Source organism: Dermacentor silvarum, chromosome 3 (assembly GCF_013339745.2).
Source record: "Dermacentor silvarum isolate Dsil-2018 chromosome 3, BIME_Dsil_1.4, whole genome shotgun sequence".
NCBI lineage: Eukaryota > Metazoa > Arthropoda > Arachnida > Ixodida > Ixodidae > Dermacentor > Dermacentor silvarum.
The window spans coordinates 200,195,885-200,220,231 of NC_051156.1; the positions used below are offsets into that span (position 1 = coordinate 200,195,885).

General features: G+C 45.6%; 1 protein-coding gene across 1 annotated transcript in view; it reads left to right on the forward strand.

Moving 5' to 3' along the window:
* The first annotated feature begins 5,885 nt into the window (after positions 1-5,885).
* Positions 5,886-24,347, forward strand: part of LOC119446471 (protein yippee-like 2) — a 28,265-nt gene continuing 9,803 nt past the window's right edge. Inside the window, exons 1-4 of the mRNA XM_037710906.2 lie at positions 5,886-6,075; positions 14,793-15,095; positions 21,687-21,730; positions 22,677-22,785. Of these exons, the coding sequence (XP_037566834.1) occupies positions 14,994-15,095; positions 21,687-21,730; positions 22,677-22,785 (255 nt within the window). The 5' untranslated portion in view covers positions 5,886-6,075; positions 14,793-14,993. The remainder of the gene's footprint in view (positions 6,076-14,792; positions 15,096-21,686; positions 21,731-22,676; positions 22,786-24,347) is intronic.

Here is a 24,347-nt window from a genome sequence, read left to right on the forward strand (position 1 = left end):
CAGCGCCCCTCTTCTTCACTACAGTGCCAACATTGGTCACTGTACCACTTTTCGAAGATTCTTTGGTGTCAGAAGGTGTGTGACACTCTCTATTGAACGTCTTTGACGCCAACTTGGTTAACTAGGCACGCGCCCCGGGGAATGTAGCGCTCTATATACAATGACGAAAAACGTCCCTGCTGCTGTTGAGCCGAATCGAATTTCTCTGCTGCTGTTGAGCCGAATTTCTCTGCTGTTGAGCCGAATCGAACCCACGTCGCAAAGGTTCGTCAAGCAAAAAAAGAGCATGAAAAGAGCGCGAGAGAGAAGTCCGGTTGGTGCATGACGCGCCATGCGTTTCGGCGGCCACACGCAGGATTCAGTGTGGCGCCGCTGTACGACGCCAAGTGTTCTTAGAGAAGTGTAAAAGAGTAGTCCCGCTGCAGTGTAATTCGTCTTGACGGTGGCGAAACCTTCTGTTACTCACAATACTGATTCGGTATAGCGGTATTTCCCAGCCATGCTAAGGTGGGCGTTGCTACTTTTTTTTTTTTTTGACTGAAGCAAGACGATTACCCCGCTAATTAACTCATGTACTCAATTTCCAGACAACCCATGTGAGCAGGGTGCATACCAAACAGCTCTGCTGTGACGTTTGTGAGAATATTCCGAGTTCGCATCCTTCCTTCCTTCCTCTCTATACCTCCACATGACCCAGTCTATAGTTTGTCAGCACATGTACAGATCTGAGCTACTCTCGCACTGTCCGGTCCTCCCTCCGCGACGTCATAGTGGTTTTCCTGTGCATCATATTCCTACCGGGGTAGATAATGTTGCTAATGTTTTATTAAGCAATCTGTGTAATCAGAAAAATGATAAGCTTACGACCAGCAAACAAGAAAAGACGCGAAAGCTGAAGACATTGGAATCCTAACCTTTTTTTGGCTGCATTTGCGGGCCATGTTTATATTGATATGTTGTTTTGTAATATTTGACAATAACTTCTTTGTATTTGGCAATACATGGCACTATAGTTCACATGTGAAATGATTTTTTTGTACATATTTCTATGCAATGCTCAAGTTCATACCATGTTCATATTGAAATAAAATGACACTATATTCGTATGAACGAAAAATTGCCTTTCATTTGTTTTTGTATATTTGAGAGTTAGGTTAATGAAATATCATATTAGAGATGGCAGCATTAGACAAGTTCAGAATACTTTCGTGCACCAGTCACAAAGTCATACCAGCAATACATGCGTTCTGAAAAAAAAAAAAAGTCGCAGTTTCGCCCGAAAGGCGTAGCGATAGCAAATTAGCAGACAGCTATACGAAGTAAGTATAGTAGTTTTATCGGCCATATAAAGTTGTAAATATTCGCTTACTAACTAAATAAACAAGCACATGTAGTGTCACGCGCGCACAGGTAAGCATGAACACATCTCGCTCGATGACCGCGGGAGCACGTCAAAACGCTGGAGTGAGAAATCGCGCCAGAGGTAGCGAGCAAACTGACCTTTGCGCTGGCTCTCGCTTCAACGCGAACTAAACGTCGAAAGCGCAGCGATTACAAAACTATATTATATACAGGCACTCGACGAATGCCCTTTGGCCCATCGCAGATCGCTTTGAAGATGAGGCCGCCGCGGGCCGCAGCATCGCAGATCGCTTTCAAGATAGCTTCGTGCGCAGCAGCCGCGTACCCTCCCGTCTCCGTCAGCTCGTCCCCGTTCCTCGCGCGTGAGCGAAGAGCGTGCGCTTCCGGCCGCCTTCCTCTGTCGCGTGAGCTGCAGTTGCCGGCTCACCCTCGCAAGCCTTCGCTCGCACACACAACGCGCGGCGCGCGGCGACGATTTTATCATCGTTGGACTTTATAGGGAACATCACGGCGACGGCAAAAAATGTCACAGTTTCGCCCTAAGGGCGAAGCAATGAATGCGATAGCAACACAGCAATGTCATACGAAGTAAGGTGAGCGGCTTTGGTAGCAATATGAATTGTAGTAAACATGAGCTGATTACGTAAGCAGGTGTGCTGTGGCGTAAGTAGACCGACATGAAGAGAGACTCGATGACCACGAGGAGGCGCGTGTGAAACGGTGGTGTTGATGAGAAGCGCTTCCCGTGGGCAGCGCGTGCGAAGGGACACACCTGTAGCGCTGCACTACCGACCCGGGCAGCATTGCATGTGTAGCGTGCGTTGGAAAATGTGGCCCGACTATTACTAACTGATTGTACAAGCCTGGTGTGAGCGCGCACAAACAAACATGAATAGATCACACTGAATGACTACAGACAACGACTGTCAAAACGCTGGCAGCAAGCGCATATATACGCCGCAGCAGCGGGCGAAGGTACGTGCGGTCTATCGCTTCAACGGAAACTGAGCGGCGAATGCACGGCGCATAAAGGTCAGAGCCGTGTGGAGATAAGAGACGGTGCGGACGACCGAAGAGCGCGGTTGTTGGCAGCGTAGAAGTGCCCCCCCCCCCCCCCCCCGCGCTCCCTCCGGCGCTGGCTTCCCGCTTCCTTGCTTGCGCGTGGGAGAGATAAGAGACTGTGCGGACGAGCGACGAGCGCGGTTGTTGGCAGAGAAGTGCCCCCCCCCCCCCCCTGCTCCCTCCGGCGCTGGCTTTCCGCTTCCTTGCTTGCGCGTGGGAGATTGAGTGCGTTCGCTCTCCTAGCGCGCGTCCCCGCACGCTTCCGCTCGGGCATACGGCGCGCGGCGAAGATTTTATCTATAGGGAACCTCACGGCGACGGCGACGGCGACGGCAGAAATCCGGTAGAAGTGTCCATATAATTGCTATCGCAATAAAATGTGCTTGAGTGTCCATATAATTGCTCTGACGTTCGCATGTGATCTCGAATTGCAACAAAAGGTGGTCTGGAACGTCTGATACAAGGGCAAATAAAATTAGTGAGCAAAACAAAATTACGTAGTCTTGTGCTGCAGTACTGACATTCACATAATCTTTAATTAAATTCAATTACTTCCACCACATAGCTCGTCGCTGCATGTTAGTCGGCTCAGCGTAACCCTTTCTTTCCTCAATTGCTCCTGCCGTGGGTAGCGTGCACATTCGCCGAGCTAGATTCGTCTAGCGATGCTAATTAGTGCTATCGTGTAACAAAACCAGGTGACAACTTTTTCTCAGACCACCGTTTCCAATATATCTTGCTCTGTAAGCGGGTCATATCTATTCTAATCTAAAACAAGAAAATCGATAAGTTTAGGTTTGCTGGGAAGTATACCGAATAAGTTGCTGGACCTCTAAACACACAATGAAAAAGGAGGAGGGGGAAGGCATACGGATAAAGGCGAAATGTTTACAAGCATTCCTGCATTTCTAACTTAATATTTTTATTAACGCTGATAAAATAATGTTGTCCGAGTGGCTTCCGGTGGTCGGAAAGTGCGTTGAACGAAACTAGTATTATTCTAACCTAAACAAACAATTTTTTTTCTGCATTAGAAAGTGGTAATGAGATTTATTTGGAAGAGAATTGTGCAAAGCATGCTTGGCAATTGGGAAGGATAGCGGGTGGTGCCCCACTAATGTTCAAAGTAAACCGCTTCTCAGTAAAATAACGATACTTCTGTTGTCAGAAAAACTTTTACATTTGGAACCCCAAGCTACTGTAATTACAAGCAAAATTGTGAAATTTGCATTCAACTGCAATGCCGCTTTGTCAACGCAAATTTTTGCCGACACGGGAGAGTCCTCCCCCTCTGACGTCACGGGAGCGCCGTTTTTGCACTGCCCTGCTTTTATAGATAACGGGTCCCGATTGTACAGGGAGCTTACATAGAATAGGTCTTGTATGTGTTTGCATGTAGCCTGTAGGCTCCCTAGCAGGATTGAAGCACGCGTGCCGCCTTCCGCGCTACCGAAACAAAAACCTGAAAAAAAAAAAAGCTTGCGCAAGCATACCTACAAAAATTTCTCTTAAGTACAAAGTTACGCTACTTAATTTATAGTAGTACAGCGGCATCTTAATTTAGCGAGAAGTTTAAAATATTGGTTATGAGAGTGGTACCCGAATCGCAACCCCAGCAATGGTGATCTCGAAGTAACGCCACTCTCAAAGGCTGGGTTTTGTGGCTATTTCGAGTGAGAGGAGTTTTATTTCTAATCGAGAGGTGGCAGCACGATACTAGGCGCTCGGAAAATAAAGCAGCAGACGACGTTGCGTCGTGCTGCTCTGTCCGTAAACCTGTGCATGCAGTTAAGACAATTACATCAATTTGTTTGGTATAATCAAAACGTTAGCACATCTGACGAAACGTCAGTTTGTGAACAAACTGCGCACGGACGATGTCAAAGTGCCGCTTCATTCCCAATTCGCCACGGAGCGCCGGACACGTGCACACGAAACAAAGGCCGAGCTTTCATGCCCCAACTACGTATTTCGTGGGAAACGCTGCCCGTTACATTTCTGTAAGAGGGCGATGTTACATCCACCGGACGCAATTAGTTCGACTTTCGACTCAGAAGCGATGTAAACTAAAGTTGCAACGTACGGTTGTTGCACAAAGGGCTTGAAAGGGTGGTAGAGGGATTATAACGGAGCGTGAAAAAAAAAAAAAAAAAAAAAATTACCTCCCGCGTCGGCCGCTCAATGAAAGAACGCCGTTCATGAGCATGTTCAAAAGAAAATAACCTGGGAGCGGCCACGCGGCTTTTGTGAATGGCACCGCGCGACGGAGGCCGTGCGGGAAACGCAACGCGCTTCAAAAGAACGGTTTCTTTTCTTGTTACCCTCCGTGCGTGCACCTATACACCCCGCTCCCATACTTGGTCTTGCATTGAGTGCGCTCCGACAAAAGAGGAAGTGCGCGCAAGGAGGTTCACGGTTCGCGAAGCTGCTGCCGGCGGGTTGTCAGGGCTTAGGAGGAGGTGGGAAAGGGGGGTAGGAGGTAGAACGGAAGAAAGGGAAGTGCGGACAGTGCACGCCCGGGGGTTCGGGCGCAGTTGAGCGCGCTCTTTTCTCCGTGCTTGGAAACCAGGAGAGGAAGTGAAAAAGGAAGAGCGAACCGATTATAGAAACAACTGAAATGAAGAAAGGAACAAGAGCTAACAGAAAAGCCAGCGGGTGTTCTTGTTGCCGACCAAAGGCACCAGGAGCCCACCCCTGCCTCCTAGCTCCTTTTACGCGGCCCGAACCAACGTGGTGGCGGAGGCGCGAACATTGAACTCCCCTGCTGAGACGGAAAAGGGTCTTTCCCGAAACTGCATATGCTCACACACACACAGGCACACTCATGCAACCAACCCCTAACAACGCGCGCGGCTTTTCGGTTGCGCGTTCCCCACTGCCTTCGCGCAGAGGAGGTCCTTTCTAGCGAATCGTGACTCCTCAACTGGTTCGTTCCCCCGTAGTAACCGCACTCGAAAAAAAAAACAACTTGTTTGAATTCTGCGAAAAATAAGGCACTCCCAACCAGCGATCGGGGCCCTCGGAGCGCCCGAACCCTTTAGCTTCACTAGTTGCGATACTACCCCCACACTCCTCGCTTCAAGATCTCACATACTTGTCAATTTGATGTTGACCATTTACAAGCGTTTGCGTAACCTATGGCTTTTATATTTAAAAACATTAAAAACTATTTGCTAAAAAATGAATATTTTAGTTTGTTTCATTGCACCTAGATGGCGCTTGTATTTGTTGCTACCTTTAAATTAGATGAAAAAGCGCGTCGGTTTACGAAGCCACGGTTCGCAGCTACTACACGCGCGAATGCCCGCTGAGCGCGGCAAAGCGGCGGCTGCCCCGCGAAAGCGGCCCTTTCGCCCGAGGGCCAATGCCCTGCTCTGCGACGGGCCGAGAGCGCCCAGCGGCCGCTCCGATTGGCTGCTCCCGCCCGTAGCGTCGCCGAGGTCGCTGTTTGTTGCCTGCGCCGAGCGGTCTCGCTTTTGACACGCATCTGCGCAATCGCTCCTCGCGTAAGGAACAGCTGGTTGTCGCCTCGCGACCAAAACAACGCAGTGTGTCTCCCCGAAGTAAACGGTCTTTGTCAGTGCCCAAATCGTCTGGATACGCCGATTCGCCGAGCGACCACCCATGGATTTACACTCGGACGAGTGGCTGGTAAGCAAGAGTTGCTCGGCGAGCCGAGCGATCTCTGTTTACGCGAAGATCAAGCTCGGTGCCACCAGCGGGGGTCTTTGTTTGGCTTTGCTGCTGACCTTTGTCTCGCGTGCTCGAACTGCACCTTCGGTTGTCGTTGTGATCGACGGAGTAAGCTTGAAGCCTACGGTTACCTGCGGCCCGAATCGCGCTACATTCGGGGCCACGGTCGCTCGAATCTCGGAGGCAAAAAAAAGACCGTTCACTGCGAGGATGGCCATTTCGCGTTTTCTTTGTTTTCTAATATCTGCAGTCGGCCCTGCTGTATTGTGTTCTATGCCCAGGCCGCGTGCGATGATAGGGGGGAACCCGTTTGGCCAGGCCGCGAGGTTCTGTACCTCACGACGGCTCCCCAGCGCGCAGTGCTTTGTTGCGATTCCGGATATCTGCGTATTATGCAAACGTAATTACGCGCCCGCTACGTGAGGCTTTGCATGGAGCTGGCCGATTTTCGGACGGTCGTCTGAGGTACGGTTCCGTTCCTGACCACTCTGCAACGGCACATTTCCGCGTTGGAAACTCCCGTCTAATTTTGGTCTTCGCTTGGCGCGAAATATATAAAAAAGGATCTCTCGCAAGAAACCGCCTCGCGAAGACTCGGCTCGCCGCCCTTTGTACTACGCACAATTTGCCGAGGTTGATCGAGATCCCGGTCAGCCACAAATCCGCGACGCAGTTCGTGTATCACGTTTTGCTAATAGCGCGAGCAGTTTTTGCTTTCTGGCAGCGCATTTGCCCGCGATAAGCACCGATCTCTGTTACGGAGACGTTTCCTTCCCGTGAACGCTGGCGCGCTGTTCTAGCGCGTTCTCCTTTGTTGCTAAGTGCCTACTTTGCTTTTCAGACTGCCCATTTGTGGCGATGTCGGAGAATAACGACGCAGCTGAGCGTCTCGTGGTTCAGGCTCGCTCCGTCAGTGGCATGGTCTTGAAGGTGTTCTCATTTGCGATCTTTCGTTTAGAGGCGGAAACGAACAGGCAAGTGTGCTCGCGTGCGTCCATCAGCTGACGCTCGTGGCGAGAGGAGCGGGCTGGCCTGCTGCTGGTGTGCGTGCGTTCTTTTTCTTTGTGAAGGCGTTCTCATTGTGTCGCCTGCCAATGCTACCTGTACGAGTCGGGCGTTCAGAGGTGACAGAATAAACACGGGAAGCCGCCGTAACGACTCGCTGAGCGGAGCGACGTAGCGTGAAGTTCGGATACGCGTATCGTTATCGGCCGATGCTGAGCATCGCTTCCCGCTTGGCGGACGATAACTCCGCGCGTCGCAGTTCAACAAAGGTGGCTAGTGCGATGTCTGTCCTCGGTAATTTCGCGAAGTGTCTGCGCAGCGGTGCCACAAGAGACGAATAAAAAAAAGACAGAGCTCGCTATTCTTCGTTTCTCGTATTTATTTTAGCGTCTACTGTTGTCTAGGCCTAATGGTTTCGGTCGTGCTTTTTCTCAGGTAGGCTCGCAACGCGCGTTTGGCACGCGTTTGGTTTTCGTTTCGTGCCTCAGCCCTGCTTTACCTAGAATCGGGTGCACCTGGCCAGAGGTTGTGACATGGCGAGTGGCTGCATATTGCGGCACTTTCAACTGCGTGCATCGTGACACTGAGGCCTGCGCGCATTCTGTGCAGACTCGGCCGAGACGAGATTTTTTATTTTTTTTCTTACTTTGCTCTCGCTAGTTTGCAAGCGCCGCCCGCCAACATGCATGGCAGCGCCAACTCTCTCTCTACTACTACTGTTGCGAACTTGTGTCCGTGATGTAACCTTTGACGAATCAGCAGGTCGGCCAAGGAGAAACCGTATTATCGTTAGCTGCTACGTTACTGCGTTCTTTGTTGGCGTTTGCAGCGAGACCGTCTGTCGCGCGCAGAGCTGCTTGCCGCGCGAAACGCACAAATGCGCACATTTGCCGCAGACGTAGTACAGCTGACGCGCGCAGACATGTGGGAAGGCAGACCACCAGCTCCCCCCCCCCCCCCCCCCCCCCCCCTTCCGTCTTTGTTGCCTCGAAAACCCAAGACGGTGGCGCGGCGCTCCTCCTAACGGTTGCATGTAGTCGCGCACGTGGCCCTCAGCAGCACAAGGGGGCATGACGGAGGCAGGAAGAGGCTCGTAGCAACAAAAATCTTGTGCAACATCGGGGTTGGTGGTGTAGATGCGCGCGCGTTACTGCATGGGCACGTGTGCTCTGGGCTCGCGAGCCGTGGAGTGTTGCAGCGGGTCCCGGCCGTTTCCTGGGAAGCGGCGAGGTTAACTCGTGTTTACTTTAGGGACGTCGCCTGCGTCGCGCCCGGAAACCCGTTACTGTCAACGGATCTGCACGCGATGAGGTCATGCAGAACTGCATCGCGCATGTCGCCTAGGCCTGCGGTTCCCATGGCTGCTCTGCACCTGCAAGGCCCAGCGGCGCAGGCACCTGTACAGTGTCGAGAACGCAAACCTGTCATTGACTGCGACCTGTCGTTTAATTCGATAGTGCATTGGCCACCGTGCTAACTCGACCTGTATTCTACACCTTTTTTTTTTCTTTTTTTTTTCTCCTTTGTCTCGTTCAGGTCATTGCAAAGCTGCGCATGAGCGGTGGTCATTACTTCTCATTATTGCAGCATTACGCAGGAATGACTATGCTACGCCACGTGGGAAGATATCAGTTGCGTTTTGTCCGGTAGTAATTAAGTCACCTGCTCAAACCAAAATAGGAGATCTCAAATAAAGAACGCTTCATTATAGGTCGTTCTCACTGCAGTTCGTTGCTACTTCGCGCACAGCGTGATGGTGGCATTGATCGATCCTGCCATCGATGAGCAATCGCTTCATATAGATCGGCACTTTAATTAGTATTCTTTTTTTAATAATACCAAATGAGTGCAAGCAAGCCATTGTGTGGCCTCTTTATTAGGAGATTGATATTGCAGTGCGCACTATTTTACCCGAGATACGTAACTCACTTGCTATATCAGTGGTTTTTGTTCCGTCGATACACCAATCAAGGTCGTGGAGATTCGCCAGCTGATAATGTCACTGCACAACAGCGCTTCCTGCATCGGAGCCTGACCTTGGTAGATCTGGAGGAATACTTCTGTGCTTTCTATTTGGCCTATTTTTCATGCCAGCTGGTCGTCGTCATATGCCCAGAAGAACATGCCAAACGAAAGGCCTTGAATCGGCGAGCTTAGCTGTGCAAACAGAAGTTGTTTGTATTGGCTAAAGGCGGCATCTCAGAATGAGGCTGGTTCTCTTTAAGCTTTAGCAGTTGTTTGCCCTCGTGTGTCAGTGACCAATCTTAAATTTTGTTGGGTTGGGTTGAAGTTCCTAGCCCAGGGCTGTGCTTAGAAGTATGCACACACTCTGTTCTCTAGTGTAGTACACTTCGTTTTTTCCTCCCCTCGGAATGCAGGATTCTTTCTTGCTGAATTTTACACAATTGTGCACATCTTTATGCCGATTTTGCATTGTTCTGCAAAACACTTTTGTTTTCACTTTTACTTCTGCTTGTTACCTTTCAGTTGTAAGCTTTTATCTGTAGTCCTTCTCAATGGCATAGCGGTATGTTTTTTTTTTTTCCTTTTTTTTATTGGCGCGGGGGGGGGGGGGGGGGGTGCACGTGCCCACTAGAATCCCCCCCAGACCTGTTGCATTTTCTGTTTCTATAGCAACTGCTCGTCCACCTCTTTATTTCATGCTGTTCGCATATTTGATCCAGTTATCTAGATTAGCTTTTCAGGCTGTTCATTGCATATATTTTATTTCTTTGTGTATACGTTGTTGGCATAGTTATGATAATTGATCTGAGTTGGCATTACTTTACTCAAGATTTACAAAGGCAAACACAATGGTCTCTCTTCAGGCCCTGATAAATGAAAACGGGGTGTCTTAGGAGGCGACGGCTGTGTAATACAGTTGAACCCAGATATATCGAATCTGAAGGGGATCACAAGAAAGTTCGATATATAGGTAATTCAATATATAAAAGAATTGGCCCTGAGGCAAACGGCGGCTTACCGATTTTTGCGTCTGAGGACCGCTAGTTACTGCACGCAACTCGGGGAGGAGGGGGGGGAAGCAAGCACAACCTGCAAAAAAAAAAAAAATTGCTGGATCACTTGCAACTTCATTGCAAAGTGCAAGTTGATTCTTTTCTTTACACTTGCAGCGGCAACCGCCCACACAACTGACTGCATATTCTCTTCTCCACCTGCAGGTGCCAGAAGACCTCAAAGTGCAGATAGGAAGTGCACTTTGAGGTCTTCGGCTTAGAGCTGACTTCGATATATCAAACGTGCTAGTGAACGGGTGTTCCATATACATGTGCACCAGCCCTATACATTTGCATGGGAATTTTAAGGGGATTTTACAGCTGTTCGATATACACAATAATTCGTTAATTGTGGGTTCGATATATCCGGGTTCGGCTGTCCCTGCATTTGTTAAGTTTTATTATTGATGGCCCACTGGTCGAACATGTGTTATTGCACAATCCATACCACATTCACCCCAATTTGTCTGTCCAATTCACTTGATAATACACACTTGACAATTTTAATAAGGAACTGAAACACTAATATACAGAGGTCTGGCAGCTTACGATTTCTTCGTCTGCGTGTGCTTTTTTCTTTAGCCTGATATGCGAAGGTCAAGTGTCATAGCCAGAAAATTATTTCGCAGGGATGAAACCTGCCCCCATGGCAATCCTCCCCCATGGCAGCCACTTCGGAAGGTTGTTGTGATATCTTTGTGAAACAACACAACGCACATTACCTCCAATCCTTTTCGAAATTAACTCAGAAATGCTTATGTAAAATATTCATCTCAGATATCAGGTCAGATGCCTGCGGAACTGTGTGAGAATGCCACTTCAGGAATCTGCATGGTGCAAATGATTGGTACTGGCAAAAAACAAGAGAAACCGCTACATGACAATGGACCAACATCACAACAAATGCGAAGTCATCTAACTGTCTTGACAAACTCACTTGGTGCATATTAACCGATGTGCAGATAGTAATTTTTGAGACTGAATACTAATCCAATAGTGCCAGAAGTTAATCAAGTTGAATTAACAATTGATATAAAACGATGTTCACATTATGTAACGTTATACTAGGATGTGGTGTTCACATAACCACGAAGGCATCAGTCTGTCTGTCCAGTGTGTTCTTTCTGCCTGCATGCTAATGGAATAAACTACTTTTTCCATGCATTACAGAAATGTGTTGCAGTGCTTCTTTCCACATCCATGGTGCTTCTGCAAAACAGTATTCACAGACTTGATTCTAAAAGAGCAGAGAACACGACTCCTACACCAACTCATTTCCTTATTGTTTTCAGATTATGGCTACTTTCACATAACGTTAGCATGTTTCGGTCATAACATTGAACATTATGAAGCGTTGTTTATTAAAATCACAAATGGAGCATTAGGAACAAATACACAGTTCATTTGCATAAGACTGGACTCTTCGGAGAGTGCAAGTGATCACTGTATAGCCAGTAATGTGTGGCTCCCTGAGCAATGTAGCTATCACCACCATGTAAGTTCGCATGTTTTATGCCTATACTATGCCAGCGGGGATAAAATTCATTGCACTCATGCTCCAATTTTATGTTTGGTGGCTCAATGTTGACATCTGAAAAATGTTCGAAAACTATATGAAAACTATTCATACTTGCGAATTATGACTATTTAATTCATTATTTGAATATTTGCACACCCTTATTAATCACTATTACAGTGCAGGGCCAATTGGAAGTGTCCTAAGCTCTTTGTGACGTATTTAGGACATCATTATTTTCACTTGTGCTTTTTATTTTTAGGGTGTTTTCTTAGGGTATACAATTGCGCATGCATCACCTGAAGGTGATATTTATAGTATAGATGAGGCACTCATCCTGTTCAAGTCTGTGTTCATTCCTTCTGTGCTGCATCTGCACTACGAACTAATTGCAGTTGAAAATCGCTTGAAGTGAGCAGTGTCGAACTTTGACCTCGGCACGCCTTTGCTGAAGGCATTGAATCAGAAGACTCGTTTTCGAGAGGTCCAAAGATCTTGTCAGCTCTGTGCAGCACGCAATGCTTCTCGCGTACGACCTCTACCGTCTTGGTCCCGTGACATGCTCCATCAGGAGATGGAAAGAAGCGCGCCTCCGATTTTCTGACGGCCCTTGGAACTTTTTAATCTGGGACAACTGATTGGTCCTCTTTTATCTCTGCCTTGTCTATCAGGCAGTGTTGGGCAGGGATGCTGAGGCCTTCTTGCGTCCAGTGGACGAGACATTTTCACTATTGAGCGAGAATCGGGTGTCGGATGTGGCTAGCAGAAGGTGACGCTGTGTTTGTGCAGATGAAGAAGCTCTTTCTTTGTCCCTAGGAGGTCTAGCTGAAGCAGGACATGTTTATAACTTCATTGTACGTATGCATATTTATCGGCCCTTTACGACGTCTTGCACCAGAAGGCACAAGTGTGCGCTGAAGTGAGGTTTTGACATTATTTTTGCCATTTTCACGAATGCGAGCTTTAAAGAAAGAAAGTTCAGCTCCTCTCTCTCTTTTCTTGGAGCCTTTACCCATTTTTATTATCCGATGTTCATTAGGCACCTCTACATTTGCTTCATCCTGCAAGCTTCACTCTATCTTCACTCAGTAAAGGCTAGGTTGGGTAGTAAATGCAGGCTGAAATATAAAAATTAATTCTAAAAGTGAAAGATGAACTGGATTTAATTGAGTCTACAGAAAGTGATTTGGAGAGCCTGTGAAACATGGCCAATGTATTAGTCATCTTCGGAGAACTAGACTAGCCGTCTTGTTTGTTGTAGCTTGCGCAAGGGACTAGCTTGGGAATTGTTATTTTGCAGTTTTGGGTGTATAGGTAGCAGAGACAGATAAAACCTTTCTTGATAAAACTTGCTAAGCAAGGAGCACTGTGCACAGTGAATGAAGTGAGTGGTCTCTAAAATTTAAATCTTAAAATTCATTTTGGTAGCTTCTGCACAGGTTATTATCAAGCTTACTGTGCCTTTAACTACGACTTTGCCGCTGTGTCTTAGTTACAATGTGTTTCGGTGAATCGTGGAGACGGAGACTTCATCTCGCCAGTTCTGTGCAGGAGTAGCAGAAGCCGAGTCTTGTCAGTGTCTTGTCTTGGCATGAGAATGGTCAGCGTGTCTCCGCGGAAGGAGGAGGGCTGTGTATTGCACGTCGCTAATTCTTCCTTAATAAAAATGCTCACGTACTGAGCTTTAGGTGCCCGTTAAGGAATTACAGTTAGTAAAAATTGGGCGACGTGTTTTATATCCCTTCTGTTGCCTTGGGACATCGAACACAATTTTATTTATTTATTTATTTAGAATACTGCTACTCTCATTTGAGAGCGTGGCATTATATATTCATATATATCCATACGTAGAATTTATGCATAAGACACTATTAAAGAAAATCTATGCAACACATTTAATGGGAAAAAGGGAAAGTAATAAGAAAACAATCGTCCATGAACAGGAATAGTGAAAGATAAATGCCGCATTTAAGAATATAAGCTGTGGTATATTTTCCAGATGATAACCAACGAGACAGCAAAGAAAAGCAAAATGAACATTTAAACACACATACCTAATAGATTATATAATAACAAGAAGCAGAATGATATAGCACGTCAACAAAATTATACAATTCAGTATACAATAGCATGAAGTCATATGTTTGAAGCAATAATAATAGTATTCATAGTTGAATAGTATGAAATGTGAACAACCTGATGTGAGTCAATTACTAGTCTACCGATAAAGTCACTTCTTCCATTCAGCTGACATGATATGCAGCCAGATCAGTTGCGGACTTCGGATAGGCCCCTCTTATGGCGGACATGAGCCATAGGTTTTGATGTGCATTGTAGTTGATATCATAGTTTCCTGCTAAACTTACTGGACCAAAATCTGGGCTGCAATATTGGAATTATTTTATTCCAATGCCTTTTCTTGTCGTGCTTCGTCGGTAGTGAGCAGTGCTCTGCCCACGTTATTACTCGATTAGCTGGCTGCAAATGAGAGACAATAAAAGTGTCATAGAATCGAGTGGAAGGAATCGCTACATTATATGTCCCTGGTGCGACCATGGAAATTATGGGCAGTATACATGAATTGTTCTATAATATGACAAGGGGTTGTTGAGAAAACAAACTGCAACTTATTTTTATTTGTCATTGTGGTGTGCGTGTGTTGCATGCTAGTCACACATTTTTTTTAGAGCACTGGAGCATTTTACATTGACATCTATTCCATTTTGTTTGTATTATTTATCCAATTATACGTGTTGCTAGTTCTGGATTGCATTTGGTTAGTGATACTTGTCACGAATGGCTATTTCTTGGATATTTCAGAAAGTTCCTTTTATTTGTAGCATTCCAAAAACAATACAGTGATATAAATTTATAGGGTAAATTAGGCTAATCATTACCTTGCAGCAGACTTGAGGAACCAGAAGTTTAGACAGATCTATGTACCACCAATACTTACCATGCTGGATGGAGAGCCCTTTACCTTCATGGGGCGTAGACACTAACTCCAGATTTCGCTCGTGTGTGTTTAGTGTAGAACTATGGGTTAGACAGGGTACATAAAGGTGAAGGTAAAACTTGGAACTAACAAGTTCAACATGGCTGTAATGTCTGGTTGTCACCTTCACAATCCATCGCAGATACACTAGCCCCGGTGTGGCCCCCGCCGCGGTTCTCTGGAGCCCTGGCCGTGGGAAAGTGCGCCGCTAGCAGCAGCAGCAGCGTCGGCCCAAAGCATCAGCATCAGTGCAGCACCAACGCGGAGCCCACTGGCAGGCAGGGAGGGCGGCGGTGGGAGAGGCTTGTAGCAGCAGCGGTGCCGTGCAGCTGACTAGAGCAGCATGGTGAAGACTTTCCAGGCATACTTGCCGACCTGCCACCGCACCTACAGCTGCATTCACTGCAGGGCCCACCTGGCCAACCACGACGAGCTCATCTCCAAGGTACTCACCTCTGTCCACTCTGTCTCTTTTTTGTTTTGTTTTCTTTGCTGCGTGCATCACTGCAGGTTTTAAGTGTGTGGTTTGAGTGGTGGTTTGTCTGATGTCTTGTAGGCAGCACTGCTTGAAGAAGTACTGGCAAATATTTTCGAGGATATGAACAGTAACACTTCCCACGTTTCTTCCTGCTGTGCTTGTGTGTGGCAGCCGGAGCAATAGCTGGAATGGGGCGAGCCAAGGTGTCAGGATGTCATGATTCATGTGCCTTGTGGGCTGCTGAAACTGAAACTTGTTTGTAGTAACATGACAGCGGGAAAGCTTTGTAGTTAGATAACGGGAAAATTAAATATAGCTGGGGAGGGGGCCTTCATCCTGCAGTAGACATGAAATAGGCAGATGATGATATCTAGCTTATGCATCTTCTTCCGTCACCCATGTAACATGATCTGGAGTCAATGTCTTTTAGAATAAGTATCTTGCTGCACAACTTTCGCTAAATGCACCACTACTGAGGATCTTGCACGATCAATTTGAATGCAAGTTTTCTCACTTGTGCTTCTTGTGACCCGCGCGACATCCTGTGGAGCCTGCGTCTGCCACAATACGTCCACAAAGTTCAGCACAGCCATATAAACTTTGCTGTCTAGGACCTGGAGCTAGTATGCTATGTCTCCCCTGCTCATAATTTCGTCTTTGGGATTGCTCCGTACCCCAGTTACTTGGGCTCCTTGATCGAGCCACTTGATGTAAAAAGATGTCTCTTCTCTTGTTTATTAAGGTTGTCTTCGATTAGTTTAAGAAGGAAATAGGTTCTGACCTTTCGAACATCAGTGCATTTCAGCAGTGTACCATGCTGCACTATGCTCTCTGCAACACTGTACTACATGGAAACTATGTTTTAACCGTGAGTGCTGTAATCACAGCTCTAATTGAGAGTAGTGCCGGAAACTATTCTTAACAATTAATTGTAAGTCATATGTAAATTCTGCTGGATAAACAGGACATAGCCAGCTCATTTGTTATCTAAAAATACTTTTAAGCCCTCACACATGTAAGAAAGCGAGTTTCATACATTGTTGCAACCATTACGTAAACCTGCCAGTGAGATTAACCGAAAGTGCACTTGAGAAGGCACTTAGTCCATACGTTTTGATACGCCCACTCACAAAATGGCCAACAGAAAAAGCCTGCTCACTGTGGCAGTGGCCTATAATTAAAACTAAAACAGGTTTCTTAATGGGTCACTGGCTTTCGAGGGGACTGGCTTCCTACTCTCCCAAGCGCAGCCGCATGCACGGAGGTCTTCTGCGTGCTCTTTAACGTTGGAGGAAGTTGGAGATTAGAGATTGCGGTGTGATACCTGGGAGGGCAAAACCGTGTGGGGTAATGGTGGATGATTGTTTTATTGTTTGGCATTGTTTTCCTTCTCCTTTTCTTTTTGTTCGCCCAGTTGTTACGATCTGTGAGCCAATTAGGGCGGAGAATAGGCGTCCATAATTAATCACACCAGAGCTCTTCCTGGTTGCATTTTGTGTGCCGTTACATAATGACGGGGGAATGGCTGCCCCGTTAAAGTCAAGGGACTGCAGAAGTCGCGTTTTTATTCTTTTTATTCCTGCCAGAACGTGAATGTTCAAGGAAGAAGAGCAGCTGCATTATTTAACGTGGTCAGTAGTATCTCATCATTGTTTGAGAGCTCTTTTGCTTTAGTTTTGTGCTCAGGCTTGGAGTACATGTTCTTGTACTCCTTCGCACTACCTGAAGCTAGGACTTCTAAGGCTCTGCACGGAACTTGCATAATGAGATGCAGAAATGGAAAAGGGAAATTTCTTACAGCTGTATGCCAATCTTACATCTGATATATCAAAGACAGGGAAGCTGTATAAGCGAGTTCTTTCACCTTTAGAAAGTACTAGGCATTTGTTTGCTGGCTCACAGCCATGGCTGGATGTTCTTAGTGGCGGCTAACACGGTGGCTGCGTTCACTGCGGCCGTCAGCTTTCATCGCTGCAGCTGTAAAAGACTCCTAGCTGACCTTCAACGTAGAGCAGGTATAATGTGACGTGAGAAACAAAAATTATGCATTACTGCTTAAAAAATACAGGCTTTTATATTCTTGTATATTCGAGTGGGATATACACAAGGTAACTTTTATTTTGTAATTATTGATCATTGTGTTTCAAATCAAAATCAGGACTCTGGCATGTGATGCATTGCATTTACATTTGATATCGACCACACCGGCCTTCACTGCTGCATGAAAACTGATACGGAATTCCGCTTAATAGTTTTGCTCTAAAATAAGGGTCCTTCCCGTCACTAGTTTCCTTCGGTAATCTGCAGTTTATGTTCACAGTAAAGTAGGATGGGGATATGATAGTCATGTAACTCTCCTGACAACTTATGGTGAACCAACAGGCAGAGCGGAATTGTTTTCTTATATTAGTTTTACTAGCACTTGTTTTCTTGCAGCGGCATTTTTCTTGCAAAAACGTCTCTACATGTATGACATAGAGTTAAAATGCTTGAGACATTATAAGTGTTGGAGTCTGTGTTACTTTTTGTATCATTCACTATTGGAGCTTAGCTTGAATGTTGTTAGCTCTCACGATCGTCACACATACTTTTACGTTGCTTGCTTTTTTTGTGCTTCTACATTGACTCAGTTTTGGAAGCCACAAGGTTATGAGTGCACTAAGTAAATAAAGTGCACTAAGTAAATAAAGTGCACTAAGTAAATAAAGTGCACTAAGTAAATAAAGTGCACTAAGTAAATAAAGTGCACTAAGTAAATGAAGTGTACTAAGTAAATAAATGCTGAGGTTGATGGTCCTGACTGCATATAACCTTTGGCAAATATCTAGATATGGTGATCTAATTTTCTAGCCAAAGAAATACGAGAATCTTGCAAGATGGTGGAAAGTTTGTAAAAGAGAAAGTTGGCATCCAATTGTGAGCAAACAAAAATGGGTTCCTCGGAAAGGAATTTTTATAATTGAAGAAAAATTTATCCTGGGGGGGGGGGGAGGTCTAGTGATGAAAGCTCCACTACAGTCTTTGCTAACTAGTTGCGAGTTGAAAATTAGCTGAAAGTTTGTGCTCTCTCTTCTCGTCTCAACGTCTGTGTATTGTATATTTCTCTAAGCTTAATGAACCAACTAGCTCAACAAGAAGCTTTATTTCACTCTACCAAGCTCTCTTTCTGACGAATGCGTGAGGGTTTCATTTGTAACTTTGTGCTGCACAGGTGGATGAAAATTTTTTCTTTCGGGAATGCTACTTCCTCTATCAGTTGGTCATTAAAAGGACTATAAACATGCCAAAGTTAAAACATATTTCTTGAACATGCAGACACTAGGCTGTGGTGTGCAAGGCCCACGATTCAGCTTATGTCCTTATCTGAAGTCACGCTGCTACATTTTTTATCGTGTGGAACCACCTATCCTAATCTTTGATGTTGCTAAGTGCAAGTTATCCTATTTCACACTGCTTTACAACAGATTCCCAATTTTTTTTCCTCATTTTTTTTTGTTCTCTATTATTAAGGAAAAGTCTACTGTGGGCTAATTGGTCGAGCAAATCTAATTTAGTCCTGTGCTTGTGCACTTGCTCTAGTCTGGTGCTTTCATTGATTTTGCTCACTAAATTAAGTACTCTATTGTTGTTAGAATGAGTGCGCATGTTGTACTGTCTTTTTCAGGGTTACTTATCGGCTTGTCTTATCCTTCATGTAGTCTGTTCCCTGGCCGTGATCCTGAATTAAGGTCAAGTGTGAGAGGCCATGAGCTTGAGTATCAATTAGGGCCAAGTGCCACTTTAGGATGATCACAGAGGAGGAGGCCTCCATCCATGTCTCACAGATAAAAGGGGAGTGGCGGTTGAGCTGTGCAGCATTTAGGAAGACGTGCCAACTCTTGGAAATGAATTCATTTGCCGGAATTAAATTGGAGACACATGATTTCACGGGTCATGCAGCACATGGAACAGATAACTGGTGGTGTGTTGGAGTAATGGAATGATTGAGTGCGAAGGGAATCGTGGTTGAGGGTTAGCAGTAGATTAAGGTTGTAAGACCAGGCAATTACTGGGCATAAGGTGGGCTCAGTTGGCAGTGGACTGATGTAATTAGAAATTTCTGAGAGGTCTTGCAATGGGCTTAAAATATGATGATTTCACATTGTTTGGGCTTTAAGTAAGATTATTATGTTGGGTGGAGTTGTGGTAGACACAGGACAGCTGGGAATTGTAGATCTCTGGGAGAGGCCTTTGTTCTGCAGTGGACTTAGGACACTGATGATTTTATAGTGTTCGGTCTTTCAATAACATTAGCCAAGGGACATAGAATGTGTGGTTGGAACTGATTATACGCCTCGGACAACAGGGGTTACCTTTGTGTTCATTTTTGTGTGTTTCAAGCATTGTTGTTTTGTTATTCTGGTTTGCCAGAGGAGTTAGTAGGTGATAAGGTGAACATAAGGTCACGGCATCACTGTGGGCATAATGTACTGGAAGGAGAAGAGGGCAGTAGTTTGGTTACAGCTGCTGTATTAAAGCGGAGCTGTTAGAACCTCGCTATAATGATCATTCCGTCGTCCGCAGCTTCGCCAAGCTGGAGGAGAGAGAGAGCTGAAAGAGAGTAAAAGCAGAGCGGATGCGAGGTGGAGAGGAGGAATGAGGCAGGTGGTAGTGGGGACGGAAGGAGCTGCTGCCGACGCCGACCGCGTTTCCCCACGTTCGCGCCGACCGCGCCCGGTGTCCGTGACTGCAGCCGATCCCTCTGGCGGCGGCTCGGCAGGTTTCGACCAGAGAACTGGACACTCGTCGCTTCCGAAGGACTGAAGCTAGAGATTGCTAATCTTATGCGTGGCTCTGCTATCGCGAACACCAGAGACCAGCGGAGATGGGGAAGCCCATCAAAAGTTAGACTAAGTGTGTGGTTCGCCACTACTTTACTAGACTTTCCCCAGCTCCGCTGGTCTCTGGTGTTTGCGATATCAGAGCCATGCATAATTTTTTTTTCCACCAACCAATTATGCTAATTGTAATGTCTAGGTACTGCATGAAATTAGCATTCTGCGTCTTGATGCATTTAAAGACCTCGTAAACCTTAAAGAATAAGCAGGACTCATAATAAGCAAGTTGCTTGCAGTGTTATTGAATGACGCTTTTGTCCTTAGAGATGAAATACTGACCTTAATGTTGATGTATGTCGGCGTAAAGTGATAGTGCATATCACGTGTAAGATTGAAATGCAGTGGCTGTAATAACTTAAAACAACTTTAAAAAACTGCCTCTGTTAGGTAAGGTGGAGTCAATATAGGTAGGCTTATCTTGTTTAATTGCAACTAAAAGGAGGAATAAAATATTTTTCTGAACAGTGCCATTCTTGGGAAATCCATTCAATTGAACATGGTGCGAGAGAAACAAGATTTGCAGTTACAGAGCATTAGCTCTAGTGTTATGGTGCATTCTTATGTGGCTTTTGTGGAATGTTTATTCCTGGCCTTCTGTAGCTTGATTTGCAGCTGTCAAGAATGACAAGTGTGGCTTTACATAAAATGTGACATTAGTGGTATGTGCAGTTAGACAGCTTGATTCTGGTCTGGTGTTTAGTATTGTAGAGCAAGAATGCCAGTTGACTGTCTACAAGTTAACAGTTGTCTGCTGTGACAGCCATCTGTCATCTGTGTTGTTTATATTCCAAAAGGGGATCTTTCCCTTTAAGTGTTTAAGAAAAGGAGCTCCTTAAGGAGCTTCTTTCCTTTACTGTGATAACTTATAGAGCTGCGTAAAAGATGTTGCTGCTTGGCTGATGTTGCAATGTCACCCAGGTAACAATGATTGTTGTGTCATCAGGCCAATGATAAATGCAATATTCATAAAATTGAAGCAAGGGGTGCATCTCGGCCATTATCGATCGAGCACGGGGCCTTCTTTTCTGATAATTTGGGCTTCAACCAACTTTGATGCGAGGACACCAACAATTCGCAATTTCCAAGAGCAGCATTCCTTCAATAGGTAGTGGTTGTAGCATGTGATAGTGTACAAGACGATAAGCAAGCACTGAGTGAACGAAGCGAAACGAGCAACAAGGATAGAAAAAATGAGAAATCGAAGCTGTCCTTAGCGGCACAGGAAGTAGGGCCAATGTTAGATCACTGTTGAGCCATGTTGGTCTTACATTGGGCAACGTTGGTCCAGCATTGCCATTACTTAATGCTACTTGGGGTGCACCTTCAAAGCAGATTGGTCACGTACTGCTGCAAATGTTTCAGTTCAATGTTTCGTGCTACTGACACAGCTTGAAAAGTGTAATGAGCTAGCATAATAATGAGCTAGCAGTTACTCGTAACAGCTTCAAACTTTTGTGGCCGACTTGACTGACTTAGTTGAAACTACAGTATAGTTGGAAGCAAAGAGCTGCTCACCTGTACCGGTGCTGTGAGACATGGAAGAATGCTGACAGTACCATTGATCTTCGGCCCTTAGACTGCAGTTTGTGAGAAGGCTTGCTTGTTTGTTGATGTTGGGTAAGAGACTGGTGCGAGGCTGTTTTTTGTTGCCCTAATTTGTTTTATTTGTTTTCCTCTGCAGTCATTCCAAGGAAGCCAAGGAAGGGCTTACCTCTTTAACTCAGTGTGAGTTTCACTTGTTCATTGTTCCTGGAAATGAGTCATTCTGTTTAGATGATGTACTCTTGCTCGGTTTTTGCTAGCTTGTCGTCATTTGAAACGGGCCGCTGTTATGACTCTACCTTATCGCAGTTCAGCGACTGTCTGCTTGGGTTGGTTAAATCTGCAAGATTCTCATATAGGACCTAACATGGTGTTGCATCTTTCACAGAAGGAATGCTGTAAAGGAACAGGTGGTGGGGAAATTTTCTTCGTAGCAGTTCTTAAGCTAATCTTTTGACACAATGCTGTGCTGCTTCAAACTGGTCTCAATCAGCACAAGTTTATTCTTCTTCTTCTTCTTCTTCTTATTATTATTATTATTTTGTTGTTGTTTTAAGTAATGCACATGCATTTCTTGAGCTTGGCTTGAGTTCTGTTGTCGTGTTTTACAAAGTGTTCGTAACACATTGCATCTTTAAACACACAAGCTGTGTTTCTTGAAGTGAGCATATGTATCATTGCGTTTTGCTCAATATACTGCTAGAAGCAACTTAAATCTACAGTGATCCTTTAATCTGCTGTCGTATAGTTGATCTCACAATAAGAGGATCCTACAGTCGTGTTTTGGTTGCCATTTTCAGGCCATGCACTGTTTCCACATTGACAAGCCTGTGACTGAGAGAGTTAAAAGATAAAACCTACTGTTGCTGCATGCGGCAGTGTAGTTTTACTTACAGTACTTTGCACTCTTAAAGGGAAGGCCTAGTTCCCTTTAATGGCTGCGTGATAGCGCCCATTTAGCTGATATTTCTGCATTAAAAAGAACCTGCATGCCTTCCTGCCAAAGTCTAGCTGTAATTGCTAGCCAAATACCAGTGGAGTGTTCCCTTTAGCAACGGCCTGTGCCGTACATGTTGCAATGTGCTCTACAATTGTTGCCTCTACAATAATTTGCCCTATCCCATTGCAGGGTGAATGTCGGGTGCGGGCCAGCAGAGGAGCGCTACTTACTCACTGGTCTCCATGCAGTGGCTGACATCTACTGCGAATGCTGCAAAACCACACTTGGTTGGAAATACGTGAGTACTGGCACCGTGATGTTGCATTTTATTTACGTCGTAGCTGTGTAGGATGTTGCGATTCCATTTTGCTCCCATATTACATTTTATTTTATTGATTGATCCGTGTGGTTTAGCATCCCAAAGCAACACTTGGGCCATGAGGGACACCATAGTGCAAGGCTGTGGATTTTTGACTGCCTGTTTGTTTTTTACCCCTTTCTGTACTGTAAGATATAAAAGTCTACCAAATGCCCCAGATATTTCCAGAAACATGGCTTCATGACAACTGTGCTCGTCATAGACTATATTGGTACAAATACCGGTGACAGCCATACTCGTCAGCGGTAGAGAAAGGATTAACATACACCTAACTCTAATTACTCAACAGTTTTTGTATTTCGCCCCTATCAAAATGCGTCCTCCACAAGTAGCCATGAATTCAACCTGTGACTTCATGCTTGGCAGTAGAACGCCACAGCCACTGAGCCACTGCAGCTGGTCATTGAATTCAAGAAATGGGTACTTAAACTAAGTTGTTGTAACCACCACTTTTGTATCATTGGCTCATACTCCATTGCACTGCTCTTACCACCAGCTTTGGCCACACTGTGCATTGGGTGATAAGATAACAGAATGGTGATGAAATGAATCACTATGAGATGCTTTCATGTTGGCTGTTTCCTTATAGGCTAAAGAATGCCTTCGTTCCTTTTTATTGATGGAATTAGGGTCTCTGTTTTTTTTTTTTTTTTTTCCTCTTGTTATTGTGACTTGCTGCTGAAACGAGTCAAAGTGCTCTAGGTTTGATAACTTATTGGTCACTTCCTAGCCCCTCACATCTCATGTTCAAACCCAGTGTTTGAGGTTAGGGCTGTTCATTGGTGTAGCCACATTACCAAGGTCGCAAGGCAGAAACTTCTCTATAGGCATACTGTTCTGCAGAATACAAAAATTTGCTTGGACTTAGTGCACTTCAAAGAATGCCAAAGGGTCAAAATTAATCAGAAGTCCTCTGCTACACAGCATCTTATCATGGCTTACCTTTTGCTTTAGGACATAAAACTTGACCAATCTTATTTTGTCTCGTGTATCTCCATTAGCTGCTGAATGCAGAGCTGCATATGCTTAGTGTGCATAAGTGTGCTTAAAGGGGCCCTGAACCCCTTTTTATCGAAGTTGAGAAAGACATTTGAAGTGAAAATAGGCTATTTCAGAATCACTTTGCTGCAAAGAGTAGTTCAATGCGTTCAGCAGAAGCGGAGTTATCGGCAATCAAACACGTCCCCTTCCTCTTCCAATGACTTGCTCTGCGAAGGCTATGGCGAAGACGTCACCGTGACGTCCGAGATATCACCATGGCGCGCAGTTCAAATTTCGTTTTGGACTTCCGATTTTGGTGCCTACGAAGCGCTAAACGTAAGCCAAACGCGGTTGTCCTCAGCGAGCCACAGTGCGCTGATCCAGTGGACTAGCGGCTGCTGTGGTGTAGCCGACCGCAGCGACCAATAGCAGCCGCGTATTGGAGTGTGCTTTATTGCGAAATAAAGCACACAGAAAAGAGCGAGGATCATGGAGTTCTT